The sequence below is a fragment of the Euprymna scolopes genome, chromosome 2 (assembly GCF_053919585.1).
Source record: "Euprymna scolopes isolate OS-2025 chromosome 2, ASM5391958v1, whole genome shotgun sequence".
Classification (NCBI taxonomy): Eukaryota; Metazoa; Mollusca; class Cephalopoda; order Sepiida; family Sepiolidae; genus Euprymna; species Euprymna scolopes.
The window spans coordinates 133,007,872-133,027,688 of record NC_136483.1 but is presented as its reverse complement, the minus strand read 5'-3'; the positions used below and the strand labels follow the sequence as shown (position 1 = coordinate 133,027,688).

At 33.0% G+C, this 19,817-nt stretch overlaps 2 protein-coding genes across 3 annotated transcripts in view; one reads left to right on the top strand and one right to left on the bottom strand.

Annotated features, from left to right (window-relative positions):
- Positions 1–15,359, bottom strand: part of LOC145296168 (uncharacterized) — a 111,818-nt gene extending 96,459 nt beyond the window's left edge. The window contains exon 1 of one of the 2 annotated variants that reach the window (XM_080142378.1): positions 14,974–15,359. The gene's annotated coding sequence lies outside the window, so the exon portion shown is untranslated. The remainder of the gene's footprint in view (positions 1–14,973) is intronic. The other variant, XM_080142381.1, reaches the window with a different exon arrangement.
- LOC145240429 (uncharacterized) overlaps positions 99–19,817 on the top strand; it is a 78,015-nt gene continuing 58,296 nt past the window's right edge. The window contains exon 1 of the mRNA XM_080103972.1: positions 99–173. Coding sequence (XP_079960098.1) covers positions 99–173 — 75 coding nt within the window. The remainder of the gene's footprint in view (positions 174–19,817) is intronic.

The window sequence follows — 19,817 nt, the reverse complement described above, 5'->3', positions numbered from 1 at the left end:
CTGAATGAGAAGCGTGGGGTTGAATCTTGGGCAGATCAGCATGTGGTCGTGTTCTTCAAACACCAATTGAAGATCAAGATCAGAACTGATAAGAAGAGATGACATCCCATGGCTTTCAAAAGACAATGGATGAAGGCAGCGAGCTTGTGCGCTTGAAGAGGAGCCAAGTTAGAGTATGTGTTGTCTGCCTATGCATGGCGCACGTGGCTCCTAGTCTTGCCAGACCCAGTCCCAATAAGATAAGCTTTGTTTCCCAAAGCTAGCCGAGTGAATGGTCCACCTCTCCTATCCCGATAGAGAACTCCAAGTTGCGTCCCCTTCTCCCCCCACCTTCTTTTTCTTCAATCTTGGAGTGCATCCTCCCAACTCCCCCATCTTTTATTTTATCTCAAACAGTTTTTCAAATCTCTTAGGGATCGATCTGCTTGTTTTCAGCCTTCATCAAGCTGGAAAACAGTGAGCAGTCTACCATCCAGCGAGGGTTGGAAGGACCCTACTAAGAATTTTTTTCTTTTTCAGATTGTTTTATCTCCCCCCCCCCCCACCAATGAAATCTTTTTGTATTCCTGTTGAATTTGTTTGTCTATAAAAAACGATCAATCTTTTTTATTATATAATAATAAAAAAAATTTATTTGATTTAGGGGCAGTAAGTAGGACAGCCCCTGGAGTGATTGCTGTGAGTGAAAACTTTAGCTAGGGATACACCTTAGACAACTAAAAAGGTGACAAGGATGACTACAGACCCTCCTCCCCATTTTTTAAGTTGTTCTTGTGCCTAATTGTTTATTTTTTGTTTAACATTTGTAATTTTACATTTGCAGAAAATAAATTATAAAAACCTCACAGTGTAGTATCTGTTCTGTTGCTATACTTAACCAAGTCCTCGGTCAGTGGAGGAGGGACCCTTCATGTCCGACACAATTTTTATTTTTGTTTTTATCCAGAGTGCCCCTTTTTGGGGAGCTGAATTTTCCCCACATTAAAAACCGACGTTGTGTCCAACTCTGCCGTTGTGGGGGGGGAGGCAAATAAATAGAGGCAAGATCATGGTGTAATATCTGTTCTGATGCTACACTTAAGCAAGTTAATTTGTCCTTAGTCAATGTAGAGGAAACGTTTCTATACTAAGGCAATTTTTATTTTCGCCAACTTCCAGAGTGTCCCTTTTTTTGGGTAGCTGGTCTTTTCCCACATTAAAAACGACCTTGTGTCACATTTTGCTTTCGTGGGGAAGCAAATAAATAACAATAAACTCATGCTGTGATTTTAGTGACTTTGTTATTAGTTGACCAATTAACGTGATTTTTGGAATATGACATTTTGTTCCGTGATTGGTTCATACATATCGATTTGTCTGTATTTTTGTTCTAATTAAGATGAATTTTGGACTTGCACCTCATTGGTTTACGACTCTGCGAGTGGCAAAGCCATAAAACCACATGTAATCACCAAAATGATTACCCCTCCCCCTCCTCCAAAAAAAAAATGCACAAGATTTTATCTCCCAGAGCAAACAAAAAATTAATTAACTGCTCTAAAACGCTAGAATGGCCAGGAAATGGGAGAACCGGTTTATGTCAAATTTATATATGAAACTGTTCCCCCATACTAAATTCTAAAATAATTGTTTTTTTTCCCAGTTTTTCATAGTGATCACACGTAATCATTTAAAAAAGTAGAATCTCGGTTTGGAGGGCACAGAGGGGCGATTTAGCTAACTGTTAATTTACAATAATACCAACTATTTAGTTGATAATTGTGTTAAAGTTATAAATAAAACAATGTAAAATGTCATATTTGGTGGCTAAGTATATTCGGTGCGAATGCGGACCTACACTATTATTGTAAAAGTCTCTAATATAAAAAAAATCAATACAACTATTACTGAATTAATTTCCACCGATGTAAGAGCAAAAATAATATTTGACAGTTATTATAAAGTTGAAATGTTAAAGATAAAAGATATTAGGCTTTATATTTAATTGCTTCCCCACCCCCCACCCCACCAGATACATGCAATAGTGACCTGGCAATGCCAAAGGAAAGACAACTAAGCAAAAAAAAAAACCCTAAGCAAAATTCATCCCAAAGCAGCAAAACTGAAGTTGGATTGTCAGGACACTATATGAACAAATGCAGGCAAATTTGGGCATATTTTATTGATTTGAAAATATAAGCTCATTTTTACCAATTGCCAGAGAATTTTAACCATAGAATAGTATTATAATCTTCAAAAAGGCTGCAAATTTTCATGTAATTTCGTTCCATAGAACCAACGACATGAGCATTTCAATATTTAATTTGGCTACTAGTATAGATATATCTATATATCTGTATTTTCCCAAGACCTCTAGCCTTGATGGAGGGGGAGACTAAAATTGCTGCTATGTTTTCAAATGATCTGAAATAGCAGCAAGGGGAGACTTGATTCTAGATATTTCTCATATGTTATATCTCCCCTCTTTTGGAAATAGGATACGATTATGAATATCTCCAGTATCAAAGCGAAATTTACTTTATGTTTGAAAACCAAAGAGGGGAGATAAAACATATAAGAAATATTTAGAATCAAGTCTCTACTTGCTGTTATTTTAGATTATTTGAAACTGTAGCAGTAAGTTTTAGTCTCCCCTCCATCAAGGCCAGAGGTTTGGGGGAAATATCAGATATTTTGTAATTCATATGCACAACTAGGAAAAGAAATGACTATGAAACATTTTATGGCTGTAAAAAAGTGCCAAAAATAGGCTCTGGATAATGGATGATTCCCTTGAGATGCGACCTTAAGGGCAATTGTCACATAGCCCACTACACAACTCAGGTCGTTACCTTTCCAACGAGCCTTCATTTGTTAAATTCTGATCAATAGTTGCTGAGATTTGAAACTTATAAAATTTCCAAAAAAGGTGTATTATATATATATATATATATATATATATATATATATATATATATATATATATATATATATTAGTAATAGGACGATTCCAGTATTTTTTCTGATTCTGATACAATTATCAATTCCATACTAAATTCCCAATTCCGATACAATTACTGATTCCGATTTTTTTTTATAAATCTCTAAATATTTAACTATAGAGTTGGTATTTTCCCAAATTTCTGTAAAAAAAAACACATGTTGAGTATGCAGATATTTTCCTAAACATAAAAAATACACTTGTGGAGGATAATCTATAGATTTAGCTTTTCTAGTAGTTTAAAATCAATAAAGATTTATTATTTTATCATTATTACCAGCAATATTTTGCTTTAAACAAAATCAAATAAAAAAAGACGATTAAAAGAATCGTTTTGGCATCGGAAAATAGGCACCAATTTTTTCGATTCCAGTACCGATTCCGATACCCCCAAATTTGTTGATTTTTCTGATTTCCGATTCTGATTCTGATTAATCGACCCAACACTAATATATATATATATATATATATATATATATATATATATATATATATATATATATATATATGCTGGTAACTAAATTGAATATTGAAATGCTCATATCTTTGGTTCTATTTGGTTCTATGGGACAACTATATGAAAATTTGTAGACTTTTTGAAGATTATAATACTATTCTATGGTTAAAATTTTACGACAATTGATAAAAAAGAACCTATATTTTCAAACCAATAAAATATGCCCAAATTTATACATATAGTGTCCTGGCAGGCCAGCTTCAGTTTTGCTGCTTTAGGATGAATTTTGCTTAAGGTTTTTATGCTTGTGGCCTGTCCAAACCATTATTATAGATATACCACCTTTTTTGGCAAGTTCTAAATCTCAGCAGTAGGTTCCAGATTGGTCGGAGATTAACACATTAAAGGTAAAATCCAATTATGTTCGATATAGTTTCCAGAGTGTAAGGCAATATTTCTTTGCGAATGCAGAATTTTAGATTTATTCGATCCCAGTTTTTGTTAATATAAGATCAGTAGAAAGATTGGGATTTTTCTTTATGAAAAGAGAACGTCTTTCTACTGATCTTACATTACCAAAAACTTAGACCGAATAAATTTAAAATTCTGCATTCGCAAAGGAATATTACCTTACACTCTGGATACTATATTGAACATAATTCGATTTGATCTTCAATATGGCAACCTGGAACCGAATAGCATTCTTTTCTATTCAAGAATTAACATTCTATTTAGATACCAAAAACCCATAACCTTTTTTTTCAACTCTTTTTCCATGTATGTGTTAAATAACAAAATTATATCAAACCAGAATTAATATTTTGCTTATGAGGAGATGAGCCTACATTGAAAATTCATGGATTAAGGAAATTACTTTAAATGCTGTATTCTTTGCTCAAACAATAAGTTTTTTTGGGGAAATTATTTTTTTTCTGAATGAAATTTAAATATAAAAATTGTAATTTTTAACTTGCTTTATCTAGTATATTGAGCAATTTTATTTGGCAGGGATTGTCTTATATAAAACTATTTCCTTCCTAAAATATTTTGTAAGAATTGGAACCACAACATTCATTAATCCGTGATCTAATCCATCTCATTGTGGAAATATGTTTTTTTCTTTTCAATTATATGTCACCTTTTATTTATACCAATCCTTAATTTATGAAGCGGAAATTTAAATTTTAGTGACTTTACTAGTAAATTCAAAATGGCGTAATAAAATAAAAAATAAAAGGTAATTGTAACTTCTCTTGTCCAATTTTCAGATTTTGTAGTCATGCTCATATGCATTCAATTTTCTTTTAATGGATTGATTGTTGCTATTTCTTCTGAGGAATTAAAGGCAGAATAGATTCATTGATTGATAATTAAATGAATGATTTTGCGCTATGAAAGAGTTGTTGTCAAGAATTGTGAATGTCAACGTACTTAAAGAAATAAATTGTAAGATGGTCAACATCATGAAATTTGGAATATAAACTTTTGTCATTCATTAAGTGAATGTGTCTGTGTGTCTGTGTGTCTGTCTGTGTGTCTGTGTATCTGTTTACATTTCCCTAAGCAATAACTCTGTCAATTTTTAGTCTATAAACTCGAAATTAGATATACAGGGTACTGGGATTTGGAAAAATCTATGCGATCGGGTTTCGGCTAGAAATTCGGCTGTTAAGGGGTCAAAAGTCAACGATTTGACCTTTGGGAACTATACCAAACTCCTCCGACAATTTTAGGTCTAAACACTTGACATTTTAGATATAGGTTCTTTGGACATGGATCTAACTTAATAACTTGATTTGAGCCCAAAACAATAAATGTTAAGAGGTCATAATAGGGGTCAAAGTTAAAAAAAATTACCGTTTTTTTTTGTTTGTTATTTTTTGCTCAGCATACACCTCCAAACACCCGGGCAACGCTGGGCACCCATGCTAGTATATATATATATATATATATATATATATATATATATATATATATAGAGAGAGAGAGAGAGAGGGAGATGAATATATATATATATATATATATATATATATATATATATATATATATATATATACAGGCGGCAAAAAGAAAGTCCACACTCATAATTTTTTCAAAAACTGCAAATTTAAGCTAAATTTAATGTAACTGATCAAACAAACTATACCTCATTTGATTGGTCTTTTATTCTTCTATAATTTTACCTGTTCATATTTGACTTTTAATTGAAATATTCTAGTGTTCACGTGAACTTAAAAAAATAACTTCAATATGAGGAGGCAAAAAGAAAGTCCGCACAATGAAAAATTGTTATTTAAATGTAACTTTAGGGCATTAATGCACCACAAATACAATAGGAACACAATGAACACGTTAATATTTAGTAGCATAGTTCTTCTGCAATTTGACAGCCTGCAATCTTTTGGGAATTTCTCGAATTAGACTGCAGCAATACTCTAGGGAAAGGGCATCACACTTTTCTTTAATTTTTGTCCAATGTTCTTCCAAATTTGAAATCTTATCATTGCGTAGCTGTTGCTTGATGTAATGCCATACGTTTTCGATAGAATTGAGGTCTGGAGATTGTGCAGGTCAATTCAAGCATGGAATATCATGCTCTACCAGGAACGTTTTGACATTGCCAGCTGTGCGAATGGGAGCATTATCCTGCATGAAGATGGGATTATCATCCAAATTCCGACCAAAGTAGGGTAGAAAATGTTCAGTCAACATATTAACGTACTTGGTCGAATTAATTTGACCTTCAAGCGAACTATAGGCCCTGGACCATTGGCACTAATAATGCCCCACACCAAAACTGAACTTCCATCACTTTGCAGCGTTGAAACTGAGCACCTGGAATTAAATTCTTCATCTTTCCTCCGACAGACATACTGCCTACCATCATTGCCTAGCCTATTGAACTTGCTTTCGTCGATAAAAAGCACTTTTGACCAAAATGAAGAGTCATGATCTTCATTGCATCTTACAAAGTCCAGACGGCGCTTTCTATTCTTTACAGAAATCATTGGCTTGCGTCTTGCAACATATCCTTGCAAATTAAATTCCTTTAATCTGTTCTTGACAGTAGAAAGAGAGCACTTTTTAACAAGATTGCACTGTTGTTGGATTTTGGGAGCTGCTTCAAATCTGTTTCTTAGGCTGCGGATCTTGATGGCATTATCTTCCCTGTTAGAAGTAACTCTAGGATGACAAGATTTAGGGGCATCACGAACACTGCCGGGGTGTTAGTGCTTTTGCACAGTCTTTTGTTCTGTTTTCTCATCACATTTCAATCTACGGCTGATTTCTCGATTGGATAAACCAGAAAGGTGGAGATTAATAAGCTCCTGACGATCACTAAGAGAAAGTCGCTACATATGGACTAAATGTTACGTTGTATAACCTGGAACAACAACAATTAAAATTAGAGATGCTTTGTTGCCTGTTGGTGGATATTTTAAACTGATTTAGGGGCAATAATTTAAGCTGGTTTTAAGTGAATTTGTTGATGCGGACTTTCTTTTTGCCTCCTCAATTTGAAGTTATTTTTTTCAATTGACGTGAACACTAGAATATTTCAATTAAAAGTCAAATATGAACAGGTAAAATTATAGAGGAATAAAAGTCTAATCAAATGAGGTAGAGGTTGTTTAAACAGTTACATTAAATTAAGCTTAAATTTGCAGTATTTGAAAAAAATACAAGTGTGGACTTTCTTTTTGTCGGCACGGTATATATATATATATATATATATATATATATATATATATATATATACAGTCTTTTTCAGGGATACCTGTGCGTGAAATTGTAGTGGCAGGTGCGCAATCTCCAACCACACCTCTCCTAACTCGACATTGTTAAATACCCGTGGCAAGTGAAGTGTATGTACAGAACGACTGGAAACAAATGCTGAGATAAGCAGAGATCATATGTAGCACCTAGAATTCCCACATGGTCACCCATCTGGTTATAATCAGGCTCGACGTTGCTTAACTTTAGTGATCTGATGAGAACCGGTGTGTCAACGCGATCATACCGTATTATATATATATATATATATATATATGAATATATGAATATATACATATATAGAGAATAAATGACAAAAAGTTATATTCCAAAATTCATGATGTTGACCATCTTGTAATTTATTCCTTTAATTCAGTTGACATTTACAATTCTTGACAGTATCTGTTTCGTAGCGCAAAATCAATCACTTAATTATTATATCAATCTCTCTTCCAATTTTCGGATTTTAATCATGTCAAATCACATTTCAATTCCTTTTGACAGATTGATTGTTGCTATTTCTTTTGATGAGTTTAGGGCATAATAGATTCACTGATTGATATAATAATTAAATGATCGATTTTGTGCTACGAAACAGATACTGTCAAGAATTGTATAAGTCAACTGAATTAAAGGAATAAATTATAAGATGGTCAACATCATGACTTTTGGAATATAACTTTTTGTCATTTATTCTCTATATTGCTCTGTAATTACATTGAGCTTCTTAAATAAGGATTGATATATATAAGAAAATATATTTCTACAGAAATATACATATATAGATCGAGGTATCCGAAACTAACCTAGTTTAGGATACGAAAACTGGTAAATAAAGTTAAATTTCCTTTAACTTCAACTTGCGATATCTCGTTTATTTTTTTGGTTATTTTCATAAAGTTTTGATTTAAATAAAATTTAATCTTTTTGCTTTATAGATATATAATTTTTTTTCTTGTGTCTTTAATAGTTTTTTTTTTCCAGGTTACTTCAAATTATGTCACTAATTTTGGTTAATGCTGCTTTATTTTTTATATAAAAAATGTTGGTGTTTTTCAAATTTGGTGCGCGCGATATTGTGAGTCTCTACGTATAAAAAGTATCATTTTAAAGAAAAAGGGTCACTTATCAATATGGTGAGCTTAAAAAAGGGTTTTATGTTGTTTTTCACAAAAAATCCAACTTGAAAACTTCAGTGAAAGAAATATGAAAGAAATTCAATTGAAAAAATTCCGAAAATTGTACCATTTTGTAGAGAAATATCCCCTCTTTAATAATCTGTTGGTGTCATATAACTATGCTCATAAATCAAGGAGCGCCACTAATAAAAGTGACTGTACCTACACATCGAGATTTACAACTTAATCCCAAGTGACCGAATTACAAAGTATCATCACGAAAATCAACTATCAGCACCAACGAGCGAACCAGCCTCACGACTCAAGGAAAACGTAAACAAACAACTTGTTTCATTATGTTTTTATCAAAGTTCTTAAGTGACTTTGTTTTTGTTTATTTAAAAGTTATAGAAAGTTATTGTTTAAAATAATATTTTTAGTGCGTTAATAAAAGAAATGAAAATTTACAATTTAAAAAATAATGTCAGTTTATTTTCTATATCTTCTTTCAAACTTTCATATGTTCTTTGCTTTATCTTTTTCGGTTGAATAAATTTCAGCATTGTTAAATTATCTTTCAAAATTAAACTGGGTACATTTTAAACCAAAATACATTTTTAGTTGCGTGTATCTCACGGAAATTTATTTTTTCATTTAAAAAAATGTGCCTCATTTTTTTGTTTACTTATTTAATTCTCTTATGTTCTGTCGGGCGTTTTTGATATATCTAACATTTTCTTAAATTATTTTTTTGTTAGACTGTACAATTACATTACTTTAAAAAAAATAACAAAATATAGCTAAGTTTTAAGTTACGTGCAACAAGTCATGTGTAAATAAAAAATTAATTTCACGTAAAAATGTGCATTTTTTTTTGTTTATGTTCTATCGGGTATTTTTAATAAATTTGAAGATTTTGTTAAATTATTTTTTAATTACACTGTACATTACTTAAAAAATAAGAACTGAAAATATTAAAAGTTATGTGAAAAAATTAATTTCACTGTAAAAATCATTTTTTTTTTGTTGTTTATTTAATAATTCCCGAGACGCTACTTCTACAGTTTATCGCCGAAAATAAAGGCGCTATTTTTTTTTCGTGCATCTGTCGTTAAAATCCGAGGGAGAAATCAGTATTTTAAACTATGACCGAAGTTAGAAATAACAAAAAAATTAAACTAGATATTAATTACTTCCGGAAAGAACTATGAAAAAAAGTAAATAAAGTGAAAGAGAACATATATCCGTAATTATTTAATTGAAAATGTTTTGATTTAAGTAATGAAAACGGGAAAGTTTTTCATGAAACGTGTGTGTGTGTGTGTGTGTGTGTGTGTGTGTGTGTGTGTGTGTGTGTGTGTGTGTGTGTGCGTGTGTATTCATTATTATTATTAAAAACAGAAAATGAAAAGGACATATTCATAATTGTCTAAACTGGCCGAGAGCGCCATTTGAAAACCAAACATTTACTGTATAAAAATCTATCAAAATATAATTGTAAAAACATTTATTGAAAAGTTTGCGTAAGAAAATATAATTTTAATAAAATAATTTTGTAATGAAAGCAACATTGGATTTTTATAAAATGGGTTTTTTTCCGAACAAATAAATAATTTTAATGAAACATTTCTTTTTAATTAAAGCAACTTTAAAGGGCCAACAACAAATTAATTTAAATGAAAGCGAAAAATGATTATCTAGCTTATTTTATTTTATTATTATTTTTTGTTTTTGTTATTTATTTCATGCTTCGGTCATAGTTTAAAATACTGATTTCTCCCTCGGATTTTAACGACAGGTGCACAGAAAAAAATGGCGTCCCCATTTTCGGTGATAAACTGTAGAAGTACTCCGAGACCTATATGTTCTATCAGATGTTTTTGATAAACTTGAACGGAGATATCTCAAGGTTGTGTTAGGTGTCAAAATCAACACCAGTGGAAATAAAGTTCAACTGGAAGCTGCTTTCTCTGACTACTTGAGAAGAAATCCAGTTGATTCATTTCCACCTCCAAAGCAACAAAAAAAAAGTCCCTTAGTGAATCTGATGAACATTCAGATAACTCCTGCATTTGTGATGAAGAACCATCTCAGGATATTTTCAGTTATGAGCATCAAGGACAATGGGCTGCTGTCTACTATGACACCAACTTTTACATTGGCCAAGTCATTGAGGTTATATCTGCATCCAGCGCTGTAATAAATTTTTTTATCGTAAACCAAAGGTCGAAAAGATTTTTTTTGCGATGGCCTTTGTCAGATGACACTGCACAGGTAGAGTCAGCATTTGTTTACAGGTGGGGTTTTGAGGTAATGTCGGTTTCAAGTCATGGTAGGATTTGGAGTGTTCTTGATATATCTACCACAGCAGAAGCCTATGAAAGAATTCTGAGAGAAAATCAATAAGGAAAGGAATTGTAGTAAGACCTCTGTCTATAAAATATCTTACTTGTTTACTTGTCTGTTAAGTTGAAAGTTTTTCATTGCTTGAAAAAATGACTTGTGACTTTTTGTATAACAAATTTCTAAATTTGTTGGCCCTTTTTTGGCGAGTTTAAATTCCCTAAAGTAAAAATATTTCTGTGGCAAAAAGTTTTGTAATTAGAAACAAGGCAAACATTTTTTTTTTAATTCCTCACCCAAAAATTAGTAAAGTTGCAAAGTTTTAACTTCCAATGGTTACATTTTTACAGCAATTTCAGTAACGTATATTTTTGACTCATTTTTTTAAACCCTTTTTTGCCCTTTTTACCAAATTGTCTGTTTGACTGCTTTTACAAGGTCCACAATTGAGTGGTTTTATCAATTTATAATTAAAAGAAAAAATTATCTTGATCTCTAATGTGTTATTAATCATATTAAGAAGATTCAATACATTAGCTATTGAAATGAAATTGATATGAACAGTCAAAGTTGCATTCCTGTGTCATATTTGCACTTTTTCCCGTTGGTAGTGGAATTTTGCCTAGTGTTTAGGTCGTTTCATCTAATAATTATTGTTTTCATTAGTATTAATTTTCATTTACCACAAGATGGCATTACATTGATAAGGATTTTTTACTTGTTAGTTATATACTATGGAATTTAGCTTCTGAGCTATGATAACAAATTTTCAACTTTTCGACAAACTTTGAACGATGATGGCTAATTGAGCTACCAAAATAAATTTGGTTTTTTGTTTATGGTTTACAAAAATCTATATGACTACATTAATGTTTTTTTTAGATATGATGAAAATAAAATTTTGGTTTGGGATGAATATATATATATAGATGAATATATATAAACATAATTATATCATCAGATCAATAAAGAAGGAAGAGGATAAAAAAGATAGAAAAACCTCTTTAAGACATGGCATTTCGAAGATAAATGCTTCTCATCGGAAGAAGAGAAAGTCGAGATTATTCAGATACAAAAACAAAAACTGACTTAAAAACACACACATATACACACATACACAGACACATATAATTTCTAATGTAAAGTTTTTGTGTTTTTGTATCTGTGTAATTCTGACGTTTCTTCCCTTCTGATAAGAAGCATTTAACTTCAAAATTCCATGACCTAAAGAAGAATGTACTTCTTTTATTATATGCTTTAACCTATTTTAAAGCGTTTATTTATTTAGAAACAAAATTAGTATCAAATCTGTTAATTGGTTTGGTTAAAACTATTTGGACCCTCAATAATTGCTAAAAAAAAATCGAAGATTTAGCGAATTTCTGGTATAATATTACATTTTCGCGCAATTGGTGACATTTATTGGATTATTAATGAGTTTGTACAATTACTATGTTTAATTTACGATTTTATTTATTTATTTATTTTTGCGATTATCAAATGGCAATTTTTGTATTCGTTCTAACTCAACGGACTGGATACTACTTTTGTTTCAACGTAGATAAACGCTTTGAAATAAGGTAGAGCACACACACACACACACACACACACACACACACACACACACACACACACAACTTATCCAGCAGGCAGAAAAGTAACGTATCTTGCCTATAGTATTTGTTGTATATTTATTTTTTTGCCTCTGTTTTGTTTTGTTGGCTAAAAGCATTGCAAACTGAACTGCTAAAAAATAAACAATCATGTTATCAAAATATTTTTTCTCTTTTTAATCTGAAAATCTGGTGTTTAATCGATAAACTGTCCCTAAGAGTTTGTTTACCGCAGCCCCCCCCCCTCCTTCAAAAGAAGGCATCTTGCAAATACAACATTCATCTAAATCTGCCCCGTTAGCATTACCCGGTGAAGGTGCCTCAGGCAATCGGCAACAACTAAACTCTTTCGAAAAGGAGAGGTGCTTCTTCGTTATAAGAACGAAATTAGAAGATCGAAATATTTAATTTCAAGTGAGACGGATTTGTATTACTGTACACATAGATTCGAAAAAGTTGTCAAAAAACAAATATATAACAAATAAATGTTATCAAAGGCAAGATAAGTTACTTTTCTACCAAACTGGATATATTTTTTGTGTTTTTATTCAATGTAACATGTTTATTCAGCTCGAAAAACATGCAGTATTTACTGATGTATTGGAAAATTCAAAATGGCGCCCGACTCTCTCTTTAACATTGTAAGTTTGGGAAAAGGTGTTATAAATAATAAACTAGACAAAATACTATTAAAAAACACCGAATATATATCACCTTATGTCACGGTAACATATATTGAACGAATTTCTAACAGTATTTAGTCTAGTTTATTATTTATAACACCTTTTCCTGAACTTACCGTGTTAAAGAGAGAGTCGGGCGCCATTTTGAATTTTCCAATACATCGGTAAACACTGTATGCTTTTCGAGCTGAATAAACATGTTACATTGAATAAAAACACGAAAAATATATCCAGTTTGGTAGAAAAGTAACTTATCTTGCCTTTGATAACATTTATTTGTTGTATATTTGTTTTTTTTTGATAACTTTTTCTAATCTATGTGTACAGTAATACAAACCCAGTGAGACTAATAGTACCTACTTGTCATGTCACAGTAATGAAATGAACATATCCGAAAATTACGAAAAACGATGAGGTAGAGGATTAATCATTTATAAAAGTAGTTTAATTTGACGTTCAAGTAAGCAATAATAATAAAATAAATTAAAATCATCGTACACACATAAATATGACACCAAGTAACATTCGATGGCCATATTGTTTGTCCACATACCGTTGACAGTCGTACTTTTTCTAGCTTTTCTCAATTTGAAATCGAAACAATTCCTCGTCTAGGAAAACAACACAAACTTACTTCCAATACCTAAACTGGTTTTTCTCGCATTCTGCTTTCAACGTGATCTTTAAGGATTATTCTCACAAAACTTTATCAGAAAGGATATAGAGTCCTTTGTTTATTTATTAAATCTGTTGTCTTGATTCGACTCTCTTCCGACTGCGAAACGTTGATTTTTCATGTTGTATAGGGTAACCGATATAAGTAAGTAAAAAAAAAGAAGCAAAAACGCAAAAATTCTCGCATTCAAATGTATGTGAGCGATAGATATACATTTGAATGAACGTATATCTATCGCACACATGTATTTACATTGTGTATACATGTGTGTGATAGATATACGTTTCTGACGATTGAAGTTATTGAAGTTACGGTGAAACCGCAGTAAAATATTGAGATGTGTTCCTTTTAATTATTTATTATTATTATCATTATCATTATTATTATTATTATTATTATTATTATTATTATTATTATTATTATTATCAAACTCTGTCTGAAAGGACATCAAGTCATGTCTGTGTACAAGTTTTGTTATCTTGAATCGGATCTGTTCCGACTCGATGAAGTTGATAATCCTATTTAGTTCACGAGGGTAAAGTTACACACACAAGGTAGGTAGGTTTTAATAGCGCAAAATATCTCCAGGATCCAGGGGTTCATACCATGCAAACGGTAAATTTGCGACGGGTTTGATTATCAGATTCGTTGTCAGCGACCTCGAATACCTATGAAAACCCAAATTAGAGTGGTTGGTGTTGTAGCGTAAGGTAACATTTACCGGTTTTAACTTTGGACACCACCTAAAAAAAAAAAAAATGAAAAAAAAAAATGAAATTCTACTTTTTTAGGCGATCATGAAAACCTGGCGGAATTTTTATTTTTATTTTCTTTTTTTTATTCAGAATGTTATCAGCTTTGTTTGACCCTCCATTTATTCGCTATTTTAGCGTTTTAGGGCAGTTAAGAGTTTTTTGTTGTTGTTGTTTTTTTTTTTTGTTTTTTTTTCCTGTGGAATATAGTTTTGGATTTTTTTTTTTAATATCTGTGGTTTTACAACCATGCCACTCAGACTTAGGATTATTAATTATTTTATTTATTTTTTTAATTAATTTCCATAAAAAAGTTGGAATGGCCCGGAAACGGAGGAATAATAATTATAAATTGATATGCGAAACTGATCCCCAACTGTAAATTCTAAAATAATTTTTTTCAACTTTTTTTCGTTTGCCAAGTTTTTCATTTTCAGGGTGATCACACGTAATCGCCTAAAAAGGTGGAATCTCTTTTTCTTCGAAGGAATAGCTATTACTTAATTGAGGTTGTCAATCTACAAATTTATGGATCTTATGTTGCTGAAAAGAAATGAGATATTAATACGTAGCATACCTTTTTATCGCAGGGAGAAGTCAGATATCTTAGCTGGCTGGGTATAATCAAAATATCGAAAAGTTTTCACTTCTGCTTAAAAAAATGCGCTTTTTTGTTTTTCTTTGTTTAACTTCTTTTTTTATGATTGTTTTTCTTTAAAAAAAGAAAGCTAGCTGCATCAGGGTTAATATATATGTATATCTTATGCGTGAGTGTGGTCCCTTTTTTTTTTCTTAAATTAAAAATGTTGAGATCTTAAAAGTTGAGAAGAATTTCTGTGTGTAGAGAGACACTGGGACACTCACTTAACTTGCCAAGCGCACGGGCCTTCTAACTTTCTCTCTATCTGACAAACCACCTTGCTCTTTCTTTTTCTACCTACACCCCGCCTCCGCGGCCCACACGAGTCACATACGTATATGTGTTTAAATAGAGGGAAAAGAGAAGAAAGGAAATAGACACAGTCTAACAACAGCAGCCCGAGAGAGGAGGGCGCTTAGTTCGTAAAAGAGGTGAGAGAGAGGTCAGAGGGTTGGCCTGTTCTTTTCTTACTCTAAAGAGAAAGTTTTGTGTGTGTGTGTGTGTGTGAGAGAGAGAGAGAGAGAGAGAGAGAGAGAGAGAGAGAGAGAGAGAGAGAGAGAGAGAGAGAGAGAAAGATTTTGTTAATTCCTTCTCTCACCTAACCAAGTTGGTTTGATATTTATTTATCTGTCCACCATGGTCAGCAAATTTATAGAACCTGCAGACTGGCCGTCAGCATAGGCGAAAAGGTAAATATCAGCGAAAGAAAGAAAGGCTCTTATGTAGATGCTGTCTCCCTGATTTTACTTTCGCTTTTTCTCGCTCACATGCCTCTATTCAGAATTCGTAGTTGTGAGCCAACATCAATGGATTTTTTGTATCAAAACGGCTATTAACAAGTTTTTTTTTCAAGGTTAACCTATTTCAAACTGATATTATTATTGCACAATAAAGATAATTAAATTAAAACAAAAATCATTTTTTTATTTCGAATTATTTAATTAAGTAAAAATTCCATTTTTTTTTACTTGATTATTAACATTTAAAAAATCATTTTTTCATAGTATTTTCAAGTGAAATTTAGTTCTTACACTATTCTTGTTTATTAAATTGATAGGTAATTTGCTAGAATAACTTTTTAAATTTAGTAAAATCAAGTAAAAGTGTATATACTATGGCACGCATGTCATAAAAGTGCGTCTATAAAAAATATAGACAAAGATATTACAACACTAGCTGCATCCTATGCTCAAATAGTATCACCCAGATTACAAAATTTCTGAGAAACTTCATTAGTTTCGCTATTCAAATATATTTTCTCCACATTTGAGTTCTCATCAGTCTCCATTGTCTTATATTTCTTGCACAGAAAGTAATTATCATTTCTTAACTTATCATGTCACTGCACTTTTTGTCTACCAAATGCTTACAAACACTACAAAAAATTGAGTTGTTGTTAACAGCATTGACACAGCACTCTCCCTCGACACTAGCACACAAGTACATGTATTTGGTGACTTTAATGTCCACCACAAAAACTGGCTTGGATTCTCTACTTACACAGACGCAGCGGGCAGCACAACACATAGCTTCTCTATATCTCACTCCCTATCACAAATGGTTACATTTCCAACCCGTTTCCCTGATCAGCAAAAACAACACGCATCACTTCTAGATCTGTTTCTGACTACAGTTCTCGATGATTGTATAACAAATGCTGACAGCCTACTCGGGAATGCCGACCATGCAGTGATAATGGTCGAAATCGCGCTAAACTCTAGACCCAAAACTGAAGAGCCATTGCTCAAAACAACGAGATATTATAAAAAGGCTGACTGGGAAGCCATCAGGGATCTTATCAGAGGTGCTCCATGGGGAAATATTTTTTCTCTTCCTGCTGAACAGTGCGCAAATGAGACCACTGAATCGTTCAAAACGGCAATTGAAGCACATGTTCCCACACGGAAATTTTATAGCAAGCCCCACTCTCCCCAATGGTTTACTTCCACTTGCACAACTGCCATTGCTCAAAGGCAGCATGCATACCATGGATTTAATCGACATAAGTCCAGTTCAAACAGACAAAAGTACACAGAAGCTAAAATTAACGCTAAGAAAGAAATAGCGACAGCTAAGAGAGAATTTACTGAAACCACCAAAAAACGCATCGAAGCACAAAAATTAAGAACTTGTGACTTCTGGAAAATCTACAACAGTGTAGTAAATAATGGGCAATCAACAATTCCTCCACTAACCAACAATCACAAGGTTGTTTGCTCAGCAACTGAGAAGGCTAACATGCTTGCCAGTCGGTTTGCCTCAAACTCCACACTGGACCCTTCCAACCACCCTCTTCCTGACTTTTTCCTTTGCGGACAGATGCCATGCTAGACGATCTGAAAATCATCCCTTCTCAGGTGCATGCTATCATAAAAAACCTTGACACTTCAAAAGTATGTGGATCTGATCTCATCCCAGATGTGCTATTAAAAAAGTGCTCCGCCGAAGTAGCTCCAGTTCTCTCTAATCTTTACAACAAATACCTTAATGAATCTTGCTTTCCGGACTGTTGGAAAACTGCTTCTGTGGTACCAGTATTCAAGAATTCTGGCGAAAGAACGGACCCATTAAATTATCACCCCATTAGTCTTCTCCCACTTTTCGCCAAAATATTTGAGTCCATAATTAACTAAGCTCTAGTCCATCACCTTACAGATGCTAAACTTCTGACTGACCAACAATATGGATTTAGACAAGCCCATTCCACAGCAGACATCCTAACTGTAATCTCTGAACATATATACCATTCACTGGACAAAACAGGGGAGGGCAGAGCTGTAGCTCTAGATATATCTAAGGCTTTTGACAGGGTATGGCAAGAGGGTCTCCTCAGGAAAATTAGATCATACGATATCACTGGAAGAATACTTAACATAATTAAATCCTTCTTATATAAAAGAAAAATCCAGGTTGTCCTCGACGGTCGTACATCTAAACAATATGATATAAATGCGGGAGTGCCTCAAGGGTCTATCCTTGGACCTCTATTATTCCTAATATTCATAAATGACCTCCCCGACAAAATTGCCTCTGAGATAGGTATATATGCTGATGACACCACACTCTATAACAGGCATGACAGGAAAACAAATGAACACATATCTACAGAAATGGCAGAAAAACTAGAGAATGACCTCCAATCTGTAGTGGAATTGGGACAAAAATGGATGGTCACATTCAATGCTGCCAAGACTAAACTAGTTTCCTTGAATAATTACAAGAAACCTTCTCTACCACCAATAGCAATGGCCAATGACTCTTTACCTGAAAGTACATCTTTCAAACTCCTTGGCCTGAGTTGGAACAATTACATTGGAAGCATTGCCAGGACTGCTGCGAAGAAAGCTACTAACATCCGAAAGTATCCTGTATCTCTATAAGGTCACCATTTGCCCATGTATGGAGTATTGTTGTCATATTTGGGCTGGTGCATCTGCTACTAGTCTCTCGCTCCTAGACAAGGTCCAAAAGAGAGCCGCCAATCTGATAGGTCCTGAACTGTTATCTAAGTTTCAGCCTCTGTCCCATCGACGAAATGTTGCATCCCTCTGCCTGTTCTACAAGTATTTTAATGGTGAATGCTCTGACGAACTGCTGGTCCTGAATATGACCTTAAACTATATCTGATGGTGAGGCCCCAGCTTGCGGGCTTTGGGGAGTGTGGAGCCACCCTTTAATTGCCATTGCTCCCAGGTCCACTCTGACCCAGAGTGGTAGTACCTGTTAGGATCCCAATAGAAACCGACTTGCAAAAAACAAATATATTCTATTAAAAAATTTTTCTTCAATCACCGGATTCGGCATTAAATAACCTCGAAAGGGTTGATATACCATAAAACAAAAACAACCAACCAACCAACTATCAAACTGCAAGCACTTGTGCCCCCACGACCTAAACACCCTCAACAAACCCGACTGGCAGCTAAATCCCACCCCCACACAGTAGAGATCCCTAGATGTAAAAGATCTTTCTACTCCAGTAGTTTCTTCCCCAGAACCGCTAGACTTTGGAATTCCATTCCAGGTCCCTGCTTCCCCAACTGTACTGACGTGCAGGAGTTCAAGTGTAATGTGAACCGACATCTTGCTGCCCAAATCCCTACAGAGTACCCCAGTAGCCCCCCACACCAAAGTGGCAATGTGCCTTGTTTGGGGTGAAAATGTAATTAAAAAAAATGTAATAACTACCTTTCGAACACTACTTTGATAAATACTTTGATCATTACTTTGGTCATTATTTTGATCATTACTTTGGCTTTAGTAATATTCACTTTCAGTATTCCCCTAAGTCTCCAAATGCTTGCAAGACACAAATGAAAAGCAATGGACACAGTATAGAACCCTGATATACTCCTACTTCAATATTAAAGCTGTCACTATATGTGCTGCTAATTCTAATAAAGCTATGATCATTTCAGTACATTGTTTGGACAACTTTCACCAACCATGCTTCTATTATATACAAATCCTGTATCCATTAACTCTTTTAATTAGGTTTTATCTTTTTCTTGATATTTGAGAGAGATAAACATCTTTAATCTACTTATTCCCCCTCCACTCTAATGTATTTTTGTTATATATCTCTTTGGTTTGTCAGTCCAAGGATATAATAAAAAATAAAGTCCGATACAAGAATATTATTCCTTATATCAAACATAACTTTTCTCATGTAAAATTTTGTAAGGATTTAACAATAATATTATTTTATAAGGATTTAACAATAATATTATTTTATAAGGATTTAACAATAATATTATAATATCTGTGTTTGTGCTGAATAC